Below are 26727 nucleotides of genomic sequence, written 5' to 3'. Positions count from 1 at the left end.
AAATCAACTATGTGACACTTACGAGACCAGAAAGTATTGGGAATATTAGAACATATGGAATCTTTGATTTGATTTTCAAGATTGGAAATCTTCTTCTGAAGACTTGTTTCAGAAAGATTTTTGTCAATCTTTTTGTATTCAAGATCTTCTTTAAGAAACTGAAGATGAGTTTCTTTGTCTTGGATTATGCAATTAATCTCAGATATGGAATGCTCCTGAAGAGTATTCAAATTTCTGGTTTGGGGTTTTGAAATGAAATCAAAACATATCCTTTTGCCCAAGGCTTCTGTTTCGATTCCTTTTTCAAAAACTTTAAAAGGTTGGAGTAAATTGATAAAAGGTGATCCAAAAATAACATTTTGCTTGATATTTTTAACAAGAAGAAAAGGAGTTTTAAAAGAGATTTGGTCTTTCACAATTTCAGCTTCGAGAATTTTGAAATTAATAACCAGCTTGTCCCCAGATGCTAATTTGAGGGACTGGGAAGTTTTCTCAAAATATTTGGTTGGTATAAGACCTTCCTTTATACAATTAAGGTTTGCACCAGTATCGAAAAGGGCTGTTGTTTCTAAAACAATTTCATTTTGGATTCTTATAGAAATGTTGATAATCCATTTTCTGGTGATTATTTCAGAAAGCATCAAAAGGAAGTTTATATCAGAAGAAGAAGGGAGTTGAGGGATATTATTATCTTCAGAATCCTCTTCCTTTTGTTTTCCTTTTAAATTTTTCATTTTAATATCCAAAATGTCCTTTTGCATAATTATCTGAGCAGCTTTGAGGTCTTGAATTTCTTGTTTTTGTTTATTGATTTCGTGAGTAAGGTCACTTATAGAAATAGGTTTGAAACTTGTTTTCTTGGTTTATCCAAGTATGGTAGAAATATTATAAGGATTATCAGTTTGAGAAGTAGGTTTAGAATTTGGTTTTTGGAAATTATTCAAATATTTTATTTTCGTTTCAGGATCAGTGATCTGATCAATTGTTTGCAAAAGAATTTCTTCTTCTTTTGTCAAAACATTTATTTCAAAATGAATATCATCTTCATCTTCACTATCTGAGGTTGATGATGAAGAGGTTTCCATATCACAAATTTGTAAACCTTTTTCAAAACTAGATTCATCAGAAGAGCTACTGTCAGCTTCAGCCATTAGTTGGTTGAGCTAATTAATAGTTTCTTCATCTAAATCTAATTCATTAACTTTTTTGCTAATTTTGCAAAATCGTGAAGTGTGGCCTTTCTTGCCGCAGTTATAGCAAGTGATATTTTTAAAATTTCTTTTAGGTTTTTTGGTTTTATCAAAACTATCATTTTCTTTCTTTTTAGAAAGCTTTTTATCAAATTACTTCTTATAAGGTTTCTTATAAAATTTCTTTTTATCCTTCTGTTTAGAAGGACATTTTCCTGAACATTTGGATTTTTCAAAAGATTCAAAAGATGGATCATATTGGCCACAAAAATCTCCTAATCCATTTTTAGAAAGTTTTTGTTCTTTCTTGATTTGTTTTTGGAGACGAATATTAGTGCACAATTGTGTCCCTATTTTATAAACATAAGAGGTTAGTTCTCCATAAGAAAGATGGTCATATGGAATTTGATTTCCATATTCTTCTCTTATCTTACCACGAACTTGTTCTCCTATGAGTTTTGGTAATCCAGCAAGAAATTTTTCTTTCCAAAAAAACTGGTTGCAGTCTGTTCTTTGGAAAACTCTTTGCAAAAATATTTCCTTATATTCTCGAAATTCTCCTAAAGATCTACATTTCATATTGGATAAAAGATCTTGGTTCTTATCAAGAATATGGGAAGAGTCTCCTAGAAAATGTTGAGAAATAGAAAATATCAAAGTATTGACAGCATCTTGGATGGGCTGGTCATCTTCATCAAGGATATTTTGACCAAAAGGGTCGAATTTATAGGCATTTAGAATTTGAGACCTTTGCTCTTCATTCAGGTAGTTATCCCACCATCTTTTGAGCTGGCCTGTAAATCCGGCTATTAAAAGATATGCAACAGAATGATCAGAAGTATCTGGAATGGTTTTATAGGTATTTGCAAGCATGACCATTTGGGTTAAAATATTTATAAGATTTTGCTCAGAAACACCATTTATATTCCACTCATAGATAGCATAAGAAGAATATTTGTTCTGGACTTTAGAAAAGGTTTCTTCTATGAGGATGTCAGGGGGAGTGGCGCGAGAATAATATAGTTTTTGGGGATCCTTCCATGTGATTTGATTTATCTCAGGAAGGGATTCAGTATCTGATTTATCCAAAAGATTGATTTGGTTGGAAGGTTCAACACGATCGGGGGTGTCTTTGACACTTAGATTTTGTATCGAAGGAGTATCCAAAATTACAGGATTCTTAGGAATCAAAACTGATTTTCCTTTGAGGATTTTTCTCCTATCCTCTAAGGCTTTGGCAAAATCAAGACTAGGATCTTTTGGAATTTCAAAATTCCTAAAGAGTGGTGGTTTTAAATCCTTTTTCGGAATTGCTATAGAAGAGGATGAAAAACTATTATGAGTTAAATATAATTCGATCAAGTTGTTTTCCTATAGTGTGAAGATGTTGATTTGAAAAATTATTTTGTTCAACAATCTTCTTGATTCGTATGCCATCTATTTCAGAGGCAGTTTTGAAAGGAGAAGCTATTATTTCAATTTCCCGATGTTCAATTTTGATTTTCCTAAGAGGAGGATGATTAGACTCGATGACATGGCCATCGTCTAATTTCCATTTATAAAATTGATCTAAAACAAAAATCTATTTTTCTTTTAGAAACATGTTTTCAAACCAATCAAAGAAGAATACCTCGATTTCATGTTGGTACATGTAATCATAATATTCCCTTTTGATTTCGAGTGCTTGTTTTTGAAAATTAGCAAAGAACCATCCTCTGATATGTTTGTTTTCAAAAGAATTGAATTCTTTATTCAAAATGATTATGTCAGGTTCAAAAGCTAATTCCAAAACATTGATTTCAGGGTCTTCCATTTCGGAAGGAGTTGGATCAGGGAAATCAGGAGTATGTTGGTAAACTGGCCTGGAAATTCGTGATCTGCTATCTATACCACTGATGTTCGGAAGAGGAGGAGCACTTGCAGATGCTTCCTCAGGATTATTCAAAGGGATATTAGGAATAATATCTACTGACCTTCAAGAAGAAGTAGAATGCCAAGAAGGAATTGATCTAATATCACAAGACCTCCTAGGAATATCGACAGATCTTCTGAAAAATTGAATAGTTACTCTTCCTTCAAGGTGTTGAATGATATTGGTAGGATCAGAATTTTGAATGATTGGCTGAGGAATTCGGTTTTCTAATTCCCACCGATCAGGAAGGGTTATTTGATTCCAAGGAATGGTCCTAGGAATGGTAATATTTGCCTTAGAAATATCTGTTTGCAAAAGAAGAGTTTCTCTATTGGAATTTAATTTAAAAGCTTTGCTACCAAAGGCTGAATTCATAACTTTGTAATAAACTCTGTAGATAAGAGCTATGGGAATAGAACCTTCAGCTATAGAATAATTATGGGTCTTTATTTGGAGGGTAAGAGATTTTAAAATATTTTTGTCTTTGAGAGAAACAGTAAGACCAGGATGACTATCAAAATGAATTGGTCCACTGCAAATACTTGTTTCTACGGCTCCAAGAATGGATTCCTCATATTTCAAAAGTATCGCATCTCTCAAAACAAGAAGCAAGGAAGTATGTAATCCTTCTTTGGTAAGGGGCTTTGCACCGACCTGTACCAAACCTATGTGCATGTAATTCCATTTCTGGGAATGTTTCTTTATAGAATCCTTATTTAAAAGTTGTATTGAAGCAAAAGAATTAGAAAGTGGCACATCCCTTTCTTCAGTAACAATGACATAGTCATTGTTCCCAAAGAGTTTAAACTTGGAATGTTCATAGATTTTATCAAGTTTAACTTTTGGAACGAACCAATTTTCAATAGATTTATTGAAATCTTCTATATTAATTTCTTCTCTATTTATTGGTCCTTGATCAGAAGACATTTGTGATAAAGAAATAGAAGAAGACTCAGATCTCCTTAATAAGTTCATTGCAAAAGACTACTTTCTTCTTTTCAATAGATTTCGACGATGCTTACCAACAGACTTACTACCCCACTGGGCTTTACTGCCTGGAACACATCCAGAAATCACGCGAAAAGACCTCCACGAAGGAAATCATCTTTACTGTGAATGAATTTATAAAGAATACTTTTATCTACCCCTTGGCTCTGATACCATCAATGGCCTAGGATCTGGGGATTATAAATAGAGAGAATATCTTTATAGAAGATCAATTAATCTGATTGTTTTCGTTTATTAGAAAAGAATCTAGAAAGGAATTCGGGAAATTGTAATAAAAAGATTAGAGTGACAAAGATGTTCGTAATATTTAATCGTCGCTCTAAATATGCAAAATATCTATTATACTGATTAAACTTATATAAAACTTCGGGTATATTTCGAGAACAGGCTACAGAGAAGATATATTCTAATATAAAAGTGCAGATTTCTACACAGAAAATTATTAAATAAATAAAATTAAATAAAAGCACGAGCATTATAAATAATAAAAAGGCCGTAAGCAATGTATAGAACGAGAAGGAGTATTGCCAGAAATTCTAAACCGACCATGTAGGTGGTAATGCGAAGCAAGAATGAAAAGGGTAAAACGGTAAGAAGAAGTAAGAATATATAACAATTGCAGAGAACTGCTTTAAATTAAAGTACAGACCATCCACAGGCGGTTCGACCTGCCGTTTGTGGGGTATGTAAATGTAAATATATGGAAGAAATTAGAAATAACTGTTATATAAATAATATGGAAAGATTACAATAACAGTATTGAAAGGTTACAGAATGTAGATATTGAAGTACAAGTGCAGAAGTAAGAAAATTTCTTTGGTAGAAATTCTCCCGTTACTCAGACTATTTGGTAGTCTAGAACGATAAGATTTTCCACACTATATATATATATATATATTTGGTCCGTAGATCCTTCAGGTATATCACAGGTTTAGTTTTGTGAGAACTTCGAGTATTTTGAAATTCCGGTGACTAGACACAGTTAACATCGAAATTAGTGACTTGACTGCATAGGTTTGGAAAGCTTCAAGAACTTGATCACGTTTTCTAAAACATTTAGATTTCGATTGCACTTCGCACAAGACATTTGTGATTTTCTAGGGTAATTTATCCTTCTAGTTTCGCTTGAATAGCTTTATCTATTGCTACTTCTAGTTTAGGAGATAAGAAGAAGAAATTCAAAAATACGTTGTCGACCAGTGGCCTTAATAAGAGCAGGTTCTTGTCGATTCCCTTTTTGTTCACTTGTCCTGTTCTACCTCTGAACCCCTGGAAAAGCAAGATACGCTCATTCTCAATGCTGTCGACATAGAATGGTCTACAATCGTTAGCTGCCCCATCAACAAAACTGGAGACATGAGGACTTGCTGAAACGTTGAAAGTTTCGCTCTGTACATGAAATAACACTTCTTTTTTGTCGGTCATATCGCATGTAGCTCCATCAATGCTGACGCTTCCTAAGCAGCAGCAAATTTCTGGTCCCCCATCAAGTGTCCTCCGTTCATCCGTTCCTACGTTAGGACTTGCTACTCTGTTCTACTTGAATTTGTACTCTTCAACCACCTCTCCTTCTGTATTTTCAAATCTTCGTACACTTTCAAGATGAGACTAAAGCTTATTAGAATAATTAAATATTAAATCACACCTTCATCTAACAGTTTAAGCTTTTAGAACAGTTGGCAGTGGTCCCATAAAAATCTCACATAGTATCAGAGCTGGAAGTCCTGAGTTCAAATTTTTTCAGGCCCCATCCCCAGTTAAATTTGTCCACACTTAGTGCTAAGCTAAAAGACTAGACTAAGCGTTAGGGGGAGTGTTAGAATAATTAAATATTAAACTATTTCTTCATATAACGGCTTAAGCTTTTAATACAGTTAACAGTGGTCCAACAAAATCTTACAAACAAGGTAGCAAAGGGCTTTGACCAAATCAACATCTAATGGGATATCCAAACTTGCCTCTAAAAGAAGCGCCATCTCTATTATGCTTAGGAGTGATCGGTTCTCAGGTTGGTCTAGTTCCCACCTAGGAACCGCGAATTGAACCAGAGGTACCGAGGCTCCCAATTCCTAGATGGGCCAACAGAACCAGTGGCATGTTCTTTTTTTTTAATTATTTGCCGTTATATTCTCTCATTATACCTTCCAAGCATAAACTTCCAATTAGTTTTCTCATAAAATGGGAACACCCCTTTAACTCTCTCTCTCTCTCTCTCTCTCTCTCTCTCTCTCTCTCTCTCTCTCTCTCTCTCTCTCTCTCTCTCTCTCTCTCTCTCTCTCTCTCTCTCTCTCTCTCTCTCTCTCTCTCTCTCTCTCTCTCTCTCTCTATGTATGTCAATCTGTCTTGACTCATTGTTTTTGTAGTTATTGTTGTTGCAGGAACAGCCTGCCAATTGATTTTCTGCATCTAGAGTGCTGAAGCGAGAGGCATGAATGCTGTACAAGAATAAAAGTGCTTTACAGATATGGTTCAATCGATTCTGTTTCTCGTAAATTTTTATCGGCATCACTCCCCAAGCCGCTCTCATTAATCCAGAAATGGTCTTAAGTAGGAAAGAGAAAGCACACGCTCCACTCTCAATCTCTGAAGTCCGAGATGCTCTACTAAATCAGCAAACACAGAACATAAATTAGGGCGTGTTGCAGCGGAGGCACCGCCTCGGCTGCTGTCTCCAATGGAAGTTACTCTCATTCTTCCTCCAGCTGTGGAATCAAGAAAGAAATGTTCCCCTCTGTCATACTAGGCACTTTGTTCGGTTTTCGACGCTGCTCCTAGCTATAAGCCGAGAACCAAATGGAAGAAACACCAACGCATAGCAAGATATAGAGTCGAGTGAGAGAGTGAGACTGCAAGAGGGAGGCAACAGTCGAGCGAGAAGGAGGCGAGCAACTGAGATTAGGATTTTAGACGTGCGTGCGAGAGGAGAGAGTGACTGAGTCTAAGGGTTTGTGGAGTCAAGGATTAGTTTAAGGGCTCGTTAGTTTTTACATATTTGTAAAAAATTAAAAATATATATATCAATCCAATCTGGTTCAAGCCAGGTGGTTCCTTTTGCTTACCCCTAATTATGCTTAGATTAGAAAGGAATATATATAGTCCGAAGCACATATACACAAGATTAGGTTCACATATTCGGATACCCAAGGGTCTAGTTTTCAATTTCATCTAGCTAAAGTATCGCAGTAACCGCTCAAGTTTGCAAAACCATTACAAAATGATGACTTTCATGGCGATCATGACTATTATCAAAGCCGTTACTTTTTAATATATCAAAAATAGCTTAAATATACAACAGCTTGTTGGACTTGGGCCGAACGCCTAGCCTGCTCCTAAGGCAGAGTCTGGACACACCCTCAGTCAGATGGATACAAGCAGCGCTGCTCACCACGGCCATCTCCGTCGCGGCAATTTGACTGCGGATGAGGGAGAGTTCGCGAGCCAAGTCCGCTCGCGAATCTGATTGGCCCGCTTTGTTCTAAGCCGGCCTATTTTACTTTGGGCTAGGTTTTTATTTTTAGTGGGCTAGGCTAGATGAAATTGGAATCAAGGCTTAGGTTTAGTTTAGGGCTTGGTAGGAGTAGGCCTCGATTGGACTGGGCTCATATTTTGAGCCCAATTTGAGTTTAAGGACCAGGTTGGCAGAACCCGGGTATGGCCCTCGCCCGACATGCACGGTGATTTGTCATGACTTCGAGATCATCCTCTCTCGAGTCGTGCAATTAGTTTGGTGGTCGGTGACTTGACACATGCACGAGAGAGAGAGGCAGATCACGCACGATGGTTGCGACGACAGGGCAATCGGTCGTGGATCGCTCGACATGGATGGAGGCTGGAGGTGACATTGGGGGCCCACATCGGCAGAGGTCTGTGTACAGTGTAGTTGAGGAGGATAGGGGTGGAGTGGGAATGAAGAATATGGGAAAAAAATTTGCAACGAAAGAAAATGTATCGAGAATTTGTGCTGATGGGGTCGCTCGGATTGAGGTCGGTGACAATCACGGGCGATGACAACGGCGGAGGAGGTCTATATTCAGTGAATTCAAGGAGGAGAGGCTTAGAGTGAGAGAAGTAAAATGGTAAAAAATGAAAGGAATAAAAAGAAAATATCGTGAACAAATTTGTGCTATTCAAAATCGTTAGTATTACTATGTCAACCCTTCAAAAACGTAAATTTCTGAGGATCCGATCATAAATCAGTAATTGAGAAAAGTTAGATAGTTAATTAGTTGAGTGGCTCGCAATAGCAACAATCTGCATTCATGACTCATTACATGCATGATAATCCAACAAGAAAAGGTTACAGGATGGAAGTCTGAAACAAGAAGAAACAGGTAGAATAACATGAGCATAAGTTCATCTTTGACATTAGAATCGAAGCTTTATGCACTGTCCCCTTCGGACTTCTAGTTAACGAAACGTGGAGAAGTGAAGGGACCGTCGAGTAAACCCTTGGCCAGGTGCCGATACGCCGCCTCGGTGTAGTGAACTCCGTCCCAAAGTATGTAAGCTGATGGTTCTGTACACATAGTTGTGCCCTTGGAACCGCACATCTTCATGGCGTCAAAATTGAATGGTCCACCAGCTCCACAACAAGCTTTCTGTATCAAATTACCGAAACCTGAAAACAAGAGGACATTGATCTCACTACTCACCCTTATAAGTTCATCAAGAGCCACAACTTTTCGATTAATTTTGATGCCATGTAGTGACATATCCGTGCCACTCTATTTTGTACTAAACATGTGACACGTCCGAGGAGACTTCATACAGGACTAAACTTTTCAACGCGCTTTGGTCGTCATCTCGAATTATTTTTAGTTTATGCTGAGCAAGCAAAGGGAAATTCAACACAGTGTGCAAAAAAAAAATAATTCTTTGCTTTTTTCCCAGAGAACTTCTCTACATGGAAAAAGGTCTGAATTACTGCAAAAAAGGACAAAAAGGTTGGTGCTTAGGGAAATCAGGTGAACCATATTAAACCAAAAGTAGGATAAATCTTCTATTTATGTATATGCCTATTCACCGTCGATCATGAACTAAGATGAAAGGAAACTCACCATACTGTTTTGGTGATTCAAAGAGACGCATGGCATCTCCATAATAATCCGCATAGATGATCCTTGCATGGCTATATTTTTGTCTCAAAAGCTGCAACTCTCGCTGGAGATAATCGTTGTGGTACTTGGCGAATTCATTAAAACGATTGAGACAACCAGTTGTCATATTAACGTCGTCCTTGGTAAAACGCGGAACGGTCGCCAGGTATGACGTCGAGCAACCTATCGGCAAATTTCCTGGCACTACCAACTCCACCGCCCCTTCTTCGATGAGCATCTAAAATAATCACATGCCTTGGAAATAAATTTATTGGAGTAGTAAGAAAAGGTTAACCACGTAGATAGCAACTCGGTTTTGTAAGATGTTGTTGAACAAGTAGTATTGTGCTCATGTCACTTGCAAGATAAGAAAGGGCCATACGCTGATTGCATTGGTGATGGCTCCAACAACATCTGGGACAATGGGACGGAGCTGCTCAAAGGTTGCACCAAGGGCGAAAGCAAGATTGTAGTCGTTTCCACCAATCTCCCCCACTAGAAATAAGGACTTCTTGAAATATGTATCGCAATCTGCGAAAGAAAAAACGAAAGCAAAAATCAAATGATGAAATGATTCAAGTAATTGAATAAAAGATGGTAATGACTGGAAATATTCCGATACTATAGTCACTCAATGAGAGACTGGTTTTATTTCATTTAATAATGCAAGAGCACGGAGGTAGAAAACCATTTATCTAGAGACCCTTAAAATGCTCTGCAAACCCCATAAACCGATAAAGTTAAGGCCTTTGGCCTAAGCAAGTGACCCTGACACGGAGCAGCTTGCATACAGTTGATGGAATTCAAACGAATGACCTTCAGTTTCTGAGTTGAAAATACAAAATATGCTAACTCTGAGTGATTATCCTCTGAAAGATTTACAGACTACATATACTTGAGATCTACCAAATCACCTAAATGGATGACCATATCTTGAGTGAATAAGATCGATGACACAAAATGGACGTACACAAAAGTTATTGCTGTATATGTCAGTCCTCAATGGGAGCATACAAAAATAGGGTTTATATCTACCTTGTTGCGATGTGCAAAGAGAAGATTTTAGTTTCTTGAACCACTGGAGCTGAACGCTTAAGGAATAATTCGTCATGGGGATCGTTCGAATGTGTCGAACTTCAAAGAATGTCGGATCAAGAGCTTTGGCACCAGCAACTGCAAAGTTAACTCCACCGCGAGCATCAACCGAGCCGTTGACTACCTCAAGATATGGCTTCAGATAGGGTAACCCAACTGCTTCCGCTGCATATTCATATACGAAACGTAGAAAAATACTCTTTCTTTGAGCGTGGATATATACTGCTAAAGATCCAAATATTTACGAAAAAAACAGCGGCCTTCTGTTTCATATGCCTGCTCTTTTTCCTAACAAGAGCGTGCATCTACAAAAGCAAAGAAGAGTCGGGAGAACTACATACCAATGAAATCAATTATAAGACGTCCATCTGAATAACGACCGGTCGGATGCCCGAAGAAGGTCTTGCCATAAGGATAATTCGGCACAGTTGGAGATCCCTCTGCGGACCGGAGGTAGTTCCCGGTGTCGCTTAAGGAGTCGCCGAAGTTGAAGATCGACTCATACTTATGCAGGATCGTCGAGTTGGCCTGCAAAGCAAGACAACATTGCAGAAAGACCAAGATTATTGCAGTATATTTCATGGCAACCACTCGTGTTTAGACAGAAAAGTGTTGGAGATGCAAAGAGAGTTGGACAACAATTTTATGTGCCCTCTTGCTAATTTCAATTGGTGAAGTTTGGGGTCTTCAAGGTGAGCTTAAATAGCCGAAGGCTATTCATATGCCCTTTGCTTATTATAGAAGGTGTGAGATGGAAGGGCGACAAACAATATGGGGGGCATGAGAACGTTGTTTTGTGGTTATCGAGTCGTTTTGTTGTAACCTCTTACTTGTCATTCTATGAGGCAACAAAGGTTGTTGATTCTAGCACTTCTGTTCCGTTGTTGAGACTGTCGTTATCTCAATTTGTTGCACCGTTTTGATCCTCCTCCAACATATTTCTAGAAACCATTTATCAAAACCCACGAAAAGAATGTCTTCTCGTCACTTGCCACGTCACCAACTTTTCCTCATATTCAAGATCTATGAAAAAGATTGATAATATTTTTCTTTATCTATGTTGGTTTTGGCAAATTTGAGTTTAGAAAAGGTTGGCAAAATGATTAATCATCTTTAAAATTTAATAAACGTTTCTAAGGAAATCGACAAGTTTCTTTTCAGTTGGCAATTCTATTTTGCTGCTTTTTTTTATCTGTGTTACGGTATTTAGTTTGCTCTAGAATTATTTATTTTTGCAAATTATTTTTTCAGCTGCTGAAATATTTAAGGATATTTTTTCAGCTCCAGAATGATGTATTTTCTCAAATTATATGCCGAGTCACATGGTTTTGAATCAATCGATCTAACTATAAGTTGTTTTCTTGTGTAATATTGTGTCCAGAATCAAATGCAAATTAACCCTTGGCCTCATGTTTATCGTAATTGGGTGGCACCGCAACATTCCAATACCCTGTTATGAGAAAATTTCCAAAGATGAGTCTGAGTTCGAACCCATTAATTTCATATTATATAGTTGGATCCACCTTTACACAATAATTAAAATCAAATTTATGAGTCAACTATTTATATCTAGTAAATCTCCACCCCACATTGTTGCATCGTAAAACCTGCCTTCGTTCATAGTCACTTCAACCAAATGGTAATGTAATGATAAATTTCCCCAAAAATCCGTAATTATGCATGAAATTTTCTATAATTAGATCACATTTATAAAGACATTGACATATATTGGTGGCCACTGATTACCACAAGTAGTATCACTACTTGTTAAGATGCACGATTAGCTTTAGACCAATGAATTATCCTAGGGATCATAAAGAAAAAGTCCAAGCAAATCATATACAAGTAGTGATACTACTTGTTAAGATGCACGATTAGCTTTAGACCAATAAATTATCCTGGGGATCGCAAAGAAAAAGTCCAAGCCCAAGCTCATAAATATGAACTCACAGTCACTCGAGATTTTAGTCCAATGAAGTATTCAAACTCTCTTTAAGAAAATCGAAAGTTGGGGCATTAAGCATATGAGTTATGCAAGGCGTCTAGAGTTACCCAAATTAGTTCTCATCTCCATCTGCATCCATCCGTTGGATGCAAATGTTTTTACTTCCAAAGCAAATCATATACAAGGTTGAAAAGAGGATCCATCAATTTTTGCAGGCAAGTAATACAATAAATCATGGATCGCCCAAAGTGGCATGACAAGTAGTTTGCTCACCTAAAAGGGAAGGAAGATTAGGATTGCTCGTTCTGAACTTATAGAACAAAGTATTGTTAGGCCGCATGTTCTGAAACCTTATCAATTGTCCATCTTCTTCCCTTTTGAGTATATGGGTTCACAACACCAAATACAGAGGCACTCCAATTATGTAGATCAACATTAGGAGCGATATGGCTTGGAGTTAGCGAGGTCTCCTTAAATTTCTACCTGTTCTAACTTCAGTTATCCATAGCCAAAGGTATTGTTGCCAAGAAATTTATTATCAACTTAGACATGTGGGATCGGTTGCGAAGTGGTATAACCTAATTTGGACCGGCGGCATTAGCAAACACAATTTTATTGGCTGACTCGTTTGTAGAAATAGATTACCAATAGCAAAGATTGTTAGCCAATGGATGACTTCAGTTGGTATATTGTGCAACTTCTAAAGGGCCGGTATAGAAGACAGAACACATTTATTCTTTCAGTGTGAGTTGACGGGCAGCATATGGTGCAGTATTCTTGCACAACATGGGATTAGGCATCCTTTAAGAGGATGGAATGAGGAACTTTAATGGATGATTAAGGCAACAAAAGGCGAAGACTTGGTGGCATGACTCCTCAAGGTATCCTTTCTATCAATTATAGATGGAATTTGGATAAAGCACAACCGTAGACGGTTTCAAAATAAATCAATTGACATCCATAATATTTTGGCTAAGGTGCGTAAAAATGTAAAAGGTAGAATTAGACCTTCCTAGACAAATGTTTTATAGGCTACTATGTGGAGACTCCCTACCTCCATCTTTTTGAATTATTAGCATTATTTGTGATGCTGGGGATGCCCCTAAGCTACTATACTTCGTCTGCTTTGTAACATTGATATTTTACAGCAAAAAAAATCTTTTCCATGTGGGTCCCTTATCTCTAACATTGATTAATGCACCCCAACAAATTAGTGTCATCGAAACTCCAAATGAGTAAATTATCCTAAGAGATGTATGGTAGATTGAACACCGGTGGAGACATTTAAATTAAGATGTCCATTATAAGACTATAGACCTTAAGGAGGGTAAATAACTGGTATGAAACCATGGGAAATGCAAACCTCTACCTCTCTCTCTCTCTCTCTCTCTCCATAGGCCATTGGGCATCGCACTGCCATCTTGGTTGATGCCGTGGAGAAGATCCTTCAAGTGTGTATATATATATTTGGTCTATAGATCCTTCAGGTATATCATAGGTTTAGTTTTGTGAGAACTTCGAGTATTTTGAAATTCCGGTGACTAGACACAGTTAATGTCGAAATCAGGACTTCACTGCATAGGTTTGGAAAGCCTCGAGAACTTGATCATGTTTTCTAAAACATTTAGATTTCGGTTGCACTTCGCACAAGACATTTGTGATTTTCTAGGGCAATTTATCCTTCTAGTTTCGCTTGAATAGCTTCAGCTGTTGCTACTTCTAGTTTATGAGATAAGAAGAAGAAATCAAAAATACGTTGTCGACCAGTGGCCTTAATAAGAGCAGGTTCTTGTCGATTCCCTCTTTGTTCACTTGCCCTGTTCTACCTCTGAATCCCTGGAAAAGCAAGATACGCTCATTCTCAATGCTGTCCACATAGAATGGTCTACAATCGTTAGCTGCCCCATCAACAAAACTGGAGACATGAGGACTTGCTGAAACGTTGAAAGTTTCGCTCAGTACATGAAATAACACTTCTTTTCTGTGGGTCATATTGCATGTAGCTCCGTCAATGCTGACGCTTCCTAAGCTGCAGCAGACACCTGGTCCCTCATGAAGTGTCCTCCGTTCATCCGTTCCTACGTTAGGACTTGCCACTCTGTTCTACTTGAATTTGTATTCTTCAACCACCTCTCCTTACGTAGTTTCAAACCCTCGTACACTTTCAAGATGAGACTAAAGCTTATTAGAATAATTAAATATTAAACCACGCCTTCATCTAACAGTTTAAATTTTTAGAACGGTTGACAGTGATCCTACAAAAATCTCACATGGTATCAGAGCTAGAAGTCCTGAGTTCAAATTTTTCCAGGCCCCATTTGCCTCTCCAGTTAAATATGTCAACGCTTAGTACTAGGCCAAAAGACCAGACTAAGCGTGAGGGGGAGTATTAGAATAATTAAATATTAAACTACGTCTTCATTTAACAGCTTAAGCTTTTAATACAATTAGCAGTGGTTCCATAAAATCTCACAAACAAAGTAGCAAAGGGCTTCGACCAAATCAACATTTGATGGGACATCCAGACTTGCCTCTAGAAGAAGCGCCATCTCTATTATGCTTAGCGGTGATCGGTTCTCGAGTTGGTCTGGTTCCCACCTGGGAACCACGAATTGGGCCAGAGGAATCGAGGTTCCCAATACCTAGATGGGCCAACAGAACCAGTGGCAGAACAGCCTGCCAATTGATTTTTTGCATCTAGAGTGCTGAAGCGAGAGGCATTGTTGACACCTAAATTTTTTGCCCAAAAATCATTTTTGAAAAATTGGAACTTATTTTTCCACAATAATATTTTGGAATTATTCTACTAAAACAAAAAATGGAAGAGCAAGGGCCAAGGATTCGAGTGTAGCTAGCCGAGACCTGAGGGATCAAATTGCAAATGAACCAGTAAGTTGGGGCCAAAATGCAATTTCCAAAGAGTTGGGGGACCAAATCGCAAAATTTGTAAAATTTGCCCCCAAGCCCTTAAATCATCATTTTTACCCCTAATCAAGCTTAAAATTGAAAATGGGCAAGGTAAAATTGATTAGATCAAGCCAAAAGGACTAAATTGGCTCAAATCGGGCAAGAAAATGGCTAATTTTGAGGGACTTTCCTGCAAAATTGGGCATGGAAAATTGCAGATTCTGATTATCATCTTAAACTAATAAAATTCAAATTTCAACTGATCAAAAATTCCGACCAAATTAATGGATTAAAGCACTTAAATCAGCTTCCAAAAACCGATCCACGATTTGGTCTCAATTCGAGGCTGCTGAGTAGCCAACTTTGTGGCCCCACCATATCCTACTCAGCCAGCCGATCAGCGTGAACTCTGGCCGAGGTGTGAGACCATCATTAGGAGTGCAAATGGACAAAAATTTGCCAGGGATAAGCTGCTGAAGGCACGTGATAATCTCAGTCAAACCTGCTCACTCAACAGCTGCAAAGTATGATGATTTTGGAGTCAGAGTTGGTGAAGAGACTCAGTTTGCAGGCTTGGTAAGTGGGCAATCACGGGCTAAAAATCTGGTTGGATTTGGTGGATAGGATCTCTGAAGCACGTTCTTGTGGGGGATAAAAAGAAAGGGATGAGACAAGAGGAGGGGTGGTGGACGGTCGTTCCAAAAAACTCACCCTCAGTCGCAACTCAAACAGAAAATCAACCCAAAAAAGTTCCAGACTGGCTTTTGGAGAGAAAAGGGAGATTTTCGTGAACTCCGAGCCAAAATTAGCCAAAACCTTCAACTAGAGAGTGGAACTAAATTCAAAGGTCTTTCCAACCATAGGTCGCACGTCCCAAATGGATGTCGGGAACCCACCCAAAATCCCCTCGAAAAGCAGCCCATTCTCGGGTCAAGAGAGAAACCCAGAAATTTTGTAAGTGTTGAAGTCAGACAGTTACTGGTGAGGGAAAGTGGGAGTTTTTGAGAGACATGAGGAATATATGAGGATACCCGTGACTTGGAAATTAAACTAGAATACATCTAGTTGGGGTTGGTGTCAAATTAGTCAGAAAAAGAGGTCGTTGATTCTGGTTTTGGAGACCAACAATAACCTTCATTGTCAGTTCTTTCTTTGCAGATCTCATTTTCCAGTTTGAAGAAGCCTATTTCCCCGCGCCCTTGGAAGACAAGTTTTTGGTTCCCTCGGCCAAGGGATACTTCAAAGAGAAACTAGGAAGCAATGTGAGTATCATACATGTATTTTTGTTCAATTTTGAACATGTTTTAGTCATGAAAAATCAAGAGAAAACCAGCCCAGAGAACCGATTTCTGAGGCTGGAATTTTTGCGTGTTGGAGCCCCTTCATGAGCCCTATATGTTTGACTTGCTACTCCTCTTTGCATGCGTTTTCTACCTTCATGAGCTTGATGAATGTTATATGGGTGTACAAATTATGCTGAGATCCACTTGTTTTGGTCTTTGAAGTCCCGTGTGAACCATGAGATCGCTTGCAACTTGAGTAAAAAGCCAAGCTAACCCACATTGATTCATGGCTAGTCATTATGAACCATGCGTGTATGCTTCTTGGAGGGGTTGTTTCGACGTGTTCACTTGATTATTCTCCATGATGTTTGTTTCATTTAAAATTAGATGTTACCTATATTCTTTCGGATGAAGTGATGTTTCCCATAGGTCTTGCACGTGATGAGTGTCGGGGCTTAAACCTGGGCATGCAACAGGTTTGCTTTGACCTGGTTTTAAACCCAGATTTGCAAAAGCAGCCCGAACCCACATATTGGAGGCCGATTCCAACTTGATTCTTGTGCGTTTTAGGTTGTGATTTCTAGCTAATCTTGTTCTTTGCATGTGATAATATAACCTTGATACTTTGGTTCCACTTGATATTACACACGGAGTGAGATTGAAGGCCACGAATATGGCTCGAGGAAGCCATTTGGGGCAGTTTAATGCACACCAAATGCTCGACGAAATGCCCAAACCAAGCTTCGATCTTGAAACGGTTGATTTGAGCCCGGTTCTCGTAATATTCATATTCTGAGTTGTTTCATGTTCACGTAAACCGAGCAAAGGCCGATTTAGGGAATTATTATTATTTTTAAATAAAAAAAACGAAAAAATGAAAATAAAAAAAATCGGAAAATTTCAAAAAAAGAAAAAATAAAAATGTTGGATAGTATCAAATTATGCAAAAAATGACATTTATGAGATTTTCCTAATTTTTATAAAGTCATTTCCCTAATTTAATGCTATTTTGGTATTTTATTGCCATTTTTACAAAAAAAAAATCCATTCTGCGTAGACTAAAATTACTTAGAATAGTTTTTGTGTAGCTAGAGTAATTTCATGCATATTTAAATTCTCATTTCGCTCATGGGGGTCCTGTCCCGGGGCATGATAACGTGGCCATGTAATATTATTTGCTCGACTTATATCGGGTTTTCTCTTTCCGCGTCTACTTTCAAGTCATTTTAATTTCTTGAATGTTTACTTACTGCTCTGCTTTTCGATAATTTGAGTGTTAATTTCTTTCCTAAATTAGGTTAGTATTAATCTAGACATTGAAGTAAACAATCCCACAAAAACATTTGCAAGGACACTTAGCGGCTTTGATATCATAGGATTATAATTGGTGATCAAGATCGTGTGACCGCTTAGATAATGCACTCTCAAGTTAGGTACCGAAAGGGCGCTAATAGAAATGTTAGTGCAAACAAGTCCACGGCCCTAGAACCTCTGGTTTCGTAGGAATCGAGGCGACACTCCCCTCTGGTTTCGTAGGAATCGAGGCGACACTCCCCTCTGGTTTCGTAGGAATCGAGGCGACACTCCCGCGTCTTGATTGGTTTCTAGCTGATCCCAATAGGCTAGTGGCGACTCCTAGAAGTACTTAAGTTATCAAGAATTCAAAACGAAATCCAACGTTGCGCGGGGTATGAACTAGAGGAGAGTTCGCGCCTAGATCGATGGGCCATCAGTCCGCCTTTTTGGGCAATACCACCTAAACCCGTTCCTTTTTCCCACGACAAAAAAGAGAGGGTCGCGACAGGCATGAATGCTGTACAAGAATAAAAGTGCTTTACAGATATGGTTCGATCGATTCTATTTCTCGTAAATTTTTAGCGGCATCACTCCCCAAGCCGCCCTCATTAATCTAGAAATGGTCTTAAGCAGGAAAGAGAAAGCACACGCTCCACTCTCAGTCTCTGAAGTCCGAGATGCTCTAATAAATCAGCAAACACATAACATAAATTAGGGCGTGTTGCAGCAGAGGCATCGCCTCGGCTGCAGTCTCCAATGAAAGTTACTCTCATTCTTCCTCCAACTGTGGAATCAAGAAAGAAATGTTCCCCTCTGTCATACCAGGCACTCTGTTTGGTTTTCGACGCTGCTCCCAGCTATAAGCCGAGAACCAAATGGAAGAAACACCAATGCATAGAAAGATATAGAGTCGAGTGAGAGAGTGAGACTGCAAGAGGGAGGCGACAGTCGACCGAGAGGGAGGCGAGCAATCGAGATTAGGATTTTAGTCATGCGTGCGAGAGGAGAGAGTGACTGAGTCTAAGGGTTTGTGTTGCAAGGATTAGTTTAAGGGCTTGTTAGTTTTTACATATTTGTAAAAAATTAAAAATATATATATCGGTATGATCCAGTTCAATCCAAGCGGTTCCTTTTGCTCACCCCTAATTATGCTTGGATTAGAAAGAAATATATATAGTCCGAAGCACACATACACAAGATTAGGTTCACATATTCAGATACCCAAGGTTCTAGTTTACAATTTCATCTAGCTAAAGTATCGCAGTAACCGCTCGAGTTTGATAATCCAAACTATGAAATCTTGGTGTAAATAGATTGAATTAGAGTAAATAGTGAGTTGAAGTTGAAGCATTCTTGTTCGATACCTACTGACATATTTTGTTGGGGAAAATTTCCATTTCTGTCTTAAACTTTTGCATGAAATTTTAATATAATCCTTGCGACTAATTATCACTTGAAGTTGCTGACTTGATGGTAGGGGAAAGTACCAAAAAAGTCATTAATCTATTGCATTTGTACCAATTCAGTTTTAAGCATTTCAATTGGACCAATTTAGTTCCAAACATGTTGCACTTGTATCAACTAAGTCCATCCGGTCAATTTTGATCAAAAATTGCTAACGCGAACATCGGCCATCCTATGTGAAGTGGTTGGCACTAACGTGGACATTTTAATAATCTTTTGAATTTTTTCATAATTTTTTTGTTTCTTTTCTTTTCTTTATTATTTTTTATTTATTTCTTTCTTTGTTTTTCCTTTCATTTTGGCAGGCCCTCACCAAATCTGAGGGAGGCCCGCCTTGCCTAGATCTGGCTGGTAAGGGCCTTCACGGCCTCGCTCGCAGCCATCGAGGCTGCAAAGGCCTTGGGGGAGCGCCTTCGCACCCTCCTAGCCAAGATGAAGGAAAAAAGGATTAAAAAATAAAAATGTATTGAAAATTCAATTTTATAAAAAAAAATTAATAAAAATTATCCATGTTAAAACTGGCCGTGTTACGTAAGATGGCTGCCGTTCACGTTAGCGATTTCCAGCCAAAATTAGTTGGATGGACTCAATTGGTATAAATGCAAAATATTTAGGATTAATTAGCTAAATTGAAAGATTTCAGACTAAATTGATACCAACACAGTTTAGTACTTTTTTAGTACTTTTCCCATGATGGTCCAATCATCGATGGCCGTGTCAATCGTTTCACATGACACGGTTGGGTAACCTGACATGGACAACTTTACTTGAAACGACGCGTTTTGCTTATTTGTCTAGATTTTCTAATCTTTTTCTCTTTTTTCAATTTCTTTCCTTCTAGTTATTTGTTCATCTTCTGAATTTGTACGATTCATCTTCTTCTCGATTGAGCCTCATGGCCACTGCAATGAGCTCATTGAGCTTTATACCCCTTTCTCCTCCCTTGTGTCGGCAATTGAAGAGGGTTGGGCTTAGTGGTTGCGACAAAGCGGCATCACCCCTTTGTGGCTCAAGATCGAGAGACGCCAATGCGGGCTTGCCTCCACCTTTGTATGGAAAGGAAATGGGATGAGGGGAAATAGGGGAAAAAAAGAGAGAAAAGAAAATTAAAGAAACAAAAAGAAAATATATAAAAAATTCATGCAAATCGTTGGGCATGCCACGCAGGACGGCCAACAATAATTGGACCATCACATAGCATTTTCAAATAAAAATTGAACGGAAGGATTATATTATTTCTATGCAAAGATTTAGGACGATATTGAAACAATTGAAAAGTTTATAACTACATTAAAATCCGTACAATAGGTTTAAAACTAAAATAACAATTATCTGAATTCTGCCGAGCATAACCCAATTAAAAGTATATACACAGTACTAAAAATTATCCGAATTTCCATCCCGAAATTTCAATACTTTGCGAGAGGGTTAATATCATGCGAAAGTTAAACTAAACTTATGAAGTGGGTTCGCACGCGAGGGGAGGAGCTGTAATACGATGCTTCCGGCACTTTGAATGCTGGGTGGCGGGTGATGAGCGCGACTAGCAGTCAAGCAGAGCTCTCGATTGCCCAAATATTTGAACTAGTCTCGTAAATGAATGAATTGACGGATACTTATACTGAGGATACTACGGTGGTCGGCTGACCGGATCTTTGTTGTGTATAATATAAGTCCCACAGAGAAATCAATTGTTGACATGTTGCCACTTATAATGAGGTCACGCCACCAACTATGGCATGCCTGCCGCATTTACGAGGGTACATGGTGGAATGAGAAAATGTTCGGTGGTATGATATCACCACACGTCACTTGCTTACGTGGTATATGTGATCCATTAAAAGAGTGGCACGTGTCGATGACGTGGAAATTAAAAAAAAGAGGAAAACTTGAAAGCTTCCCGGGTTGTCAGTGTCCTCCCTCTCTCTCTCTCTCTCCTTCATTTCTGCGTCTTCATCCCCTCTCTCTCTCTCTTACATTATTTCAAATTTCACACCTCTCAAATCCTCCGACCACCTCCGACGAGCACCGCCGGACGCTCCCTCTCAGCTGCTGGAAAAAGGACGGAGGCTTGGTGGAATGGAGTCGGAGGGCGGTCGGAGGGCTCCCCTCTGAAGAACAGGTCATCGGAGAGCGGTCGAGCCGTGGTTCTACTCGGAGGACCCAGAAGATAGGCGAAGTTGAGCTCCCTGTCGACGGCGTCGCCGTGCCGTCCTCGTCGCCATCTCCGCATTCGCTGGCACTTACCGTCTTCTTAGTTGCCCGTTCATCCTCTCCTCTTCCTCCTCCTCCTCCTCCTCCTCTGCCTCCTTCCATTGAGGTGATTAGTTGAGCACCACCCATCGGTGAGCTCCGCTGCTCTTGACATGTGCATCTTCCGCTACTGTTGACTATTGCTTGAAATTTGTTGACGATTAGTTGCCTTGATTTTGTGCATCCTTAAGAGAGAAAATCGCTTGAGGAAAAGAAAAAAAAAGAGCCTTTTTTCCTCACTGCGTTCGAACCTCGCTCACCTTCGCCGGTTGTCGTTAGCCATGGGGTCTCGGGAGGGTACAAAACCATACCCTGTTCTTCTTTGTTTTGTGTCCGGAACTGATTTTTGATGATTTGGGCTGTTGTTGTTTGATGCGTAAGTTTCGGATGAGAAGACTTTTGTGTTTACCTGTTTTCTTGTAGTGCACCCAACGTGTTCGACAAAATGTCCATACCGAGTCCGTATATATGATGGGTAATTGTTGTTTATATTGTTATTTGGTTTTGTTATTTGCTGATGGGTAATTGTTGTTTCTATTATCAGAAGCCGTGATATGATAAAAAGACCACTGAATTAAGTGTGTCCTATTAAAGACAAGATGTGCAAGGAACCGTTATAGAGACTCTGGTTGGATTACTTTTTTTCACTCCGGTTGATCTGATGATTGTTGTGTAGTCTTTGTGAAACTGTTGATTCTTTTGATGAGATATTGTCATCCCCCAGCAAGAGCCGATAGCTTATTCTCATCCGTTGTTGAATTGCATTAGATCTGGTACAGATTGGAGCATCTGACTTCGTGGGTCAGTCGCGATTTTGCGTAGGACCTTTAAAAATTGCATCTTTGAGGGCATTGCTCCATTGGTGTCTGTTTTGGTATGGAATGGATTTATTGTTGACTGATTATAGGAAATGTAAGCATTTGGATTGCACGTTGTGCTGTAAGCATAATTACTTTAATTTGTCCTCGATTTTCAGATTCAGTTCGTGCTTCTCCTAAGTAGGCAGGGTAAAGTGAGGCTGACAAAGTGGTATTCGCCTTATCCCCAGAAGGAAAGAACTAAGGTCATTTCATTTCTTACAGTCTGTAGATCATGTTCCCTGTGGTTGACTTAAATATGGACAAGTTGAAAACATGACCTAAAAAGAAATACTCGAACTACATTTTTAAAAGTACGTGGAAAATATAATCTAGGGAAGGGTGGTGTTCCAGTAAAATCCTTTGCTTGTTCTAGCTTCTGAGTATGTGGCCTGCAATCTCTCATCACCTCATGTGTTTGCTTTTCCTTTACACATGAAGTGTTGGACTCAAACAAGACTTACAACAGTTGCATCTCGGATATGGATAGTAAAAGTTATTCTCTTGAAGGAGCGCATGAATCTTCTTAATTGGCTGATTTATGGAGAGATGGAAAGAAAGAACACTCACAGTAGCACCAATGATAAGTTTATCAATCTCGCATTTTTGCAAAGTTTAAAAAGTCTATGAAACTGGCAATATATTTTGTCCCATGAAATATTTGTTTTCAGTTATTTTCCCTGTTAGAAGCATTTTAGGTAATACCGTTCAAGTTTCATCGTGTCAAAGGCGTTTTTGAGAAAGCTTGATAAAATTTAAGCATGGAATTGGTTTGTTGTTTTCAGCTTAGGGTGTTATTTAATAGAAACATGACTAGGATTTCGCTTAAAAGGAGGCTAAGCAACCATGCCCAAAGAGATACTTCCGAGGCTGTGCAAAAAAGGATACCATAAGCATGTGGAAATTATATGTTTATGGCCTAAAATACAACATTAAGTAAACTTTTAAGGATCATTAGAGTAAACTTGCTCTCTTGATGCTTGTTGGTGGGAGAATTGTAAATGAGAGTCGCTTCGCTATCTTACTCGAATTTCTCTTCTAGTGCTTCCTTTAAGATTGGTCATTTATGATGATCTAGTTATTTGAGAGTTATCAATAGGGACTCTAGACTCGTCGATAAAAAATAAGTGGGGAAACCACCAAGCTTGTCTCGCTCATTGGATAATTGATGGACAGCACCCTTTAGTGAGTAGTCATAGATATTCCCTTCACTGGATGACCTTTGGCAGTTGCACCATCAATTACTGATGGAACCATGAACCATGCTATATCAATGCCACCTCCATTAGCCTTTTTATTTGCTATTTGGTGAGGATTTCTAGTTGCTAATGTTAGTCTTCATAGGGATAGAATTTGCTAATATGTGTTTAGATGCACATGTAGTTGTGTTAAAGGAATCCCACATCGAAGAATTGGTTTGGTTTAGAGCAATTAATATATCTTACTTGGCCCATAACTCATCGGCTTAAGCTTTTGAGTGAAGGTGGGTCTAACTGGATATGTTAATAAGCTCGGACTTAGGCTCCCTCTTGGTGATCTCTCCGGGCGAAAGATATCGGGCTTCTACTTTGCGCTCCCTAACAATACATAATATGTGCTATTTCTCGTGCATATGCTAATTCAAATCCTCAGTAGACCCTACAAAATGTCACTTGAACTTCTGAACTGTGCTTAGTTCGTAATAAATCCCACTTCATCTGATTATTCGTTGTCTCCATCGTGCTGCTGGGAAAGTATACCCATGTTAAAATACTATTATTCATGTGTGCTCATGCTGTTAGGTTATTCGAGAGATTAGTGGTGAAGTACTTACAAGAGGGCCCAAACTTTGCAACTTTGTCGAGTGGAGAGGATTGAAAGTTGTTTATAGAAGGTATGCTTACAGTTTTTGCAAAGTCTTTTTGCTGTCTGTACCTTCTATAATTCAGTAGTTGGCAATGAGTCGCACAACAGAGTTTGCTTAAGAACTGAAATATGCAATCTGTTATATCGTTTGTTGATGTGGTTAGGTATGCCAGCCTTTACTTCTGTAAGTGCATCGACCAAGAAGACAATGAGCTGGAGGTTCTTGAAATGATCCATCACTATGTGGAAACTTTAGATCGCTACTTTTGAAGTGTAAGCCTTTTTATCTTGAAGAATGAAGAGCAAGATGCATATTTCTTTTATAAGTTGAAATTGGTTTGACAAACTTGCATTTTGTTTCGGTGCCCTCTTTTGTTTCCTTGACAGGTGTGCGAGCTGGACTTGATCTTCAACGTCCACAAGGTACGGACTCTAAATCTACCTTGCTGGGATCCTCCTTTCACATTTTTTTCGTCATGACCACGCAAAAGATGGATGGTTTCTGCTCAAACTGGCCTTTCATGCTCTTGGTGCATGCTTTAACTGCCCCACAGCCAATTTAGCTACCTTTCCTTCTCTCTGATATATGTGATTCTGACATTGAACCTCAAATTACTAGGCTTATTACATTCTGGACGAGCTACTGCTGGCTGGCGAACATCAGGAGTTGAGCAAGAAAACTGTTGCTCGTCTCATCGCTGGACAGGTGCGTTCGTGTCCTTTTACTCGGAGTCGGAGGTTCTGTTCACCCCCGACTAATTCTTAATTGCAGGACGCTTTGGTGGAGACTGCCAAAGAAGAGGCTAATTCCATCAGCAACGTAATTGCTTAGGCCAGCAAATGAGGGCACCACTTCCCTCTCTCTATAGACATCCGAATCTCCGATTGATCTGGCGACCGAGAGAAAGATTGGAAAGAGACCAAGCTGGAGGAAAATTGGTCACCCGGCATCAATTGCAAATTTTTTATTTGTCTCCACGTATTTTGTCACGATTCAGTGAGGTTAAATTTCATTTTCATGTCTTGTGTTGCATGTATTAACTCTTCTTTACATAACTAGTTTACAAAATGATGCGACTCTTATTGCGTATGTATTCAAAATGAAGCAAGAAATGGGCACTTGCAGCTTGCCATAGTGTTGTGAACTAATTTGGTAAACCTGCCTTAGAGTATGTAGCATTACTACTGATTTAACTCGATGATTTAGCTCATTGTCTTTGACAAGCAGTAGCAACATACTGTGTATTAAGGAAGAGCGAGAGATTAATCACGCCCGCAAAAAATTAAGGCCGTGTCATCAGACATTTCGGATCATATGATATGAGCAAAACTTACTGTTCCTTCCGAATGAACCCTGGATACAACAACTCCATTAAAGCTTAACTTCATCTATTTCCCGAGCTGATCTTTAGTTCAAAATCCGTCTGACTCCGAGAACTGCAATTCAAGGTTACACATTTCTGATTCCTGGCATTGAAGTCCTGGAAGACTGCAGTCTAAATTGGGACGAATGTTCTCAAAATCATCAGGATTTACAATTTATGGTCGAGGTTCATTTCGCCGGCAGCTTCCCTAAGTGAAGAAGTAAAGATTATCTTGCTTGTCGAGAAAAAAAAGTGAAAAATCTATCGAAGAAACACAAAACCGGAAAAAGAGAAGTAGTTTCGATGGAAGAATGCTACAAAGACTGCTCTAGATTAGTGACTCCACGCAAAGCTCGGGAATCAAAATCAAAGGGACATCCTTCTTTTCCTCTTGAACCACACAACACTCAACAATTCAATTTTTCTTTCAGGAAAAGGGGAAGTAAATTTCTGGCCCAAAAGAAACAACCCTTTTTTGGCCAACAATCATCCAGATTGTTGAAAAGAGGAAGTTGTCAATTCACACAATGTGTCTTAAATTAGATGAGACCCTGCTGCAAGTACAACACTTCCCTGTCTCGTCTGCAATAGAAATTCAACGACTATCAAAAGATGGCGTCCGCTCGGAAAACCAAAATGAAAAAATCTATTGCCAAGGCAGATAAATCGCTAAAATGACATTGGAGATTAATAACCGAAGAAGTTTCCAAAAAGCAGCATTTCAAGTGCTTCTTCCTAAGGGCGTTCGTGGTTATAAATAGTATTGGTCCAGAACACAGAGAACCAATTTACTACTTTTCACCACCACATAATAACACTTACACGGGCACATGCGGTGAGCACGAAGCAAACAAGTGCATAACAAGTATGCGTGCGTACGCCCCATGTATATGGCTGCCTTGTTCTACTCCTTTCTGGGCACAACCTTCACTGCCGTCAGGAGAACAACCACAAGCACGAATCTGTCCGTGAGGAACGACAGACAGTGTCGTCAACGGCTGTGACTTGGTATGTAGCTTCTCCGGTTCAACAATGCATTTAGCTGTTCATTAAGCTTCTGAAGTAAAGCTTCCGAAGATAAATCTGTTCACGTAGTAACGACCAAATTTCTATCTGGTGTGGCACTGACACCCTTTGAAGCCCTCCCTGAAAATCAATCAGCACCCATCCAAATTAATTCATGCTTTAAATTTCCGTAGAAAGAGCACTTGG

General features: G+C 39.0%; 1 protein-coding gene and 1 pseudogene across 1 annotated transcript; one reads left to right on the top strand and one right to left on the bottom strand.

Annotated features, from left to right (window-relative positions):
• Positions 1 to 8503: 8503 nt before the first annotated feature.
• On the bottom strand, positions 8504 to 10949 carry LOC115664425 (GDSL esterase/lipase At5g45910-like). Its single transcript, XM_056319758.1, has 5 exons — positions 10643 to 10949; positions 10242 to 10466; positions 9589 to 9737; positions 9168 to 9444; positions 8504 to 8728 (listed from the first exon to the last, which is right to left on the bottom strand). The coding sequence occupies exons 1-5, from the start codon at positions 10881 to 10883 to the stop codon at positions 8514 to 8516; spliced, it is 1107 nt and encodes a 368-aa protein (XP_056175733.1). The 5' UTR covers positions 10884 to 10949; the 3' UTR covers positions 8504 to 8513.
• Positions 10950 to 21730: 10781 nt separating this feature from the next.
• LOC115664029 (AP-1 complex subunit sigma-2-like) lies at positions 21731 to 24995 on the top strand (annotated as a pseudogene).
• The last annotated feature ends 1732 nt before the right edge of the window (positions 24996 to 26727 follow it).

This window comes from Syzygium oleosum, unplaced genomic scaffold, assembly GCF_021117445.2.
Source record: "Syzygium oleosum isolate NSW1041296 unplaced genomic scaffold, Sole_v2.1 Sole_v2.18, whole genome shotgun sequence".
Taxonomy (NCBI): domain Eukaryota; kingdom Viridiplantae; phylum Streptophyta; class Magnoliopsida; order Myrtales; family Myrtaceae; genus Syzygium; species Syzygium oleosum.
The sequence above is the reverse complement of the archived record's forward strand: the minus strand, read 5'-3'. Positions and strand labels throughout refer to the sequence as shown.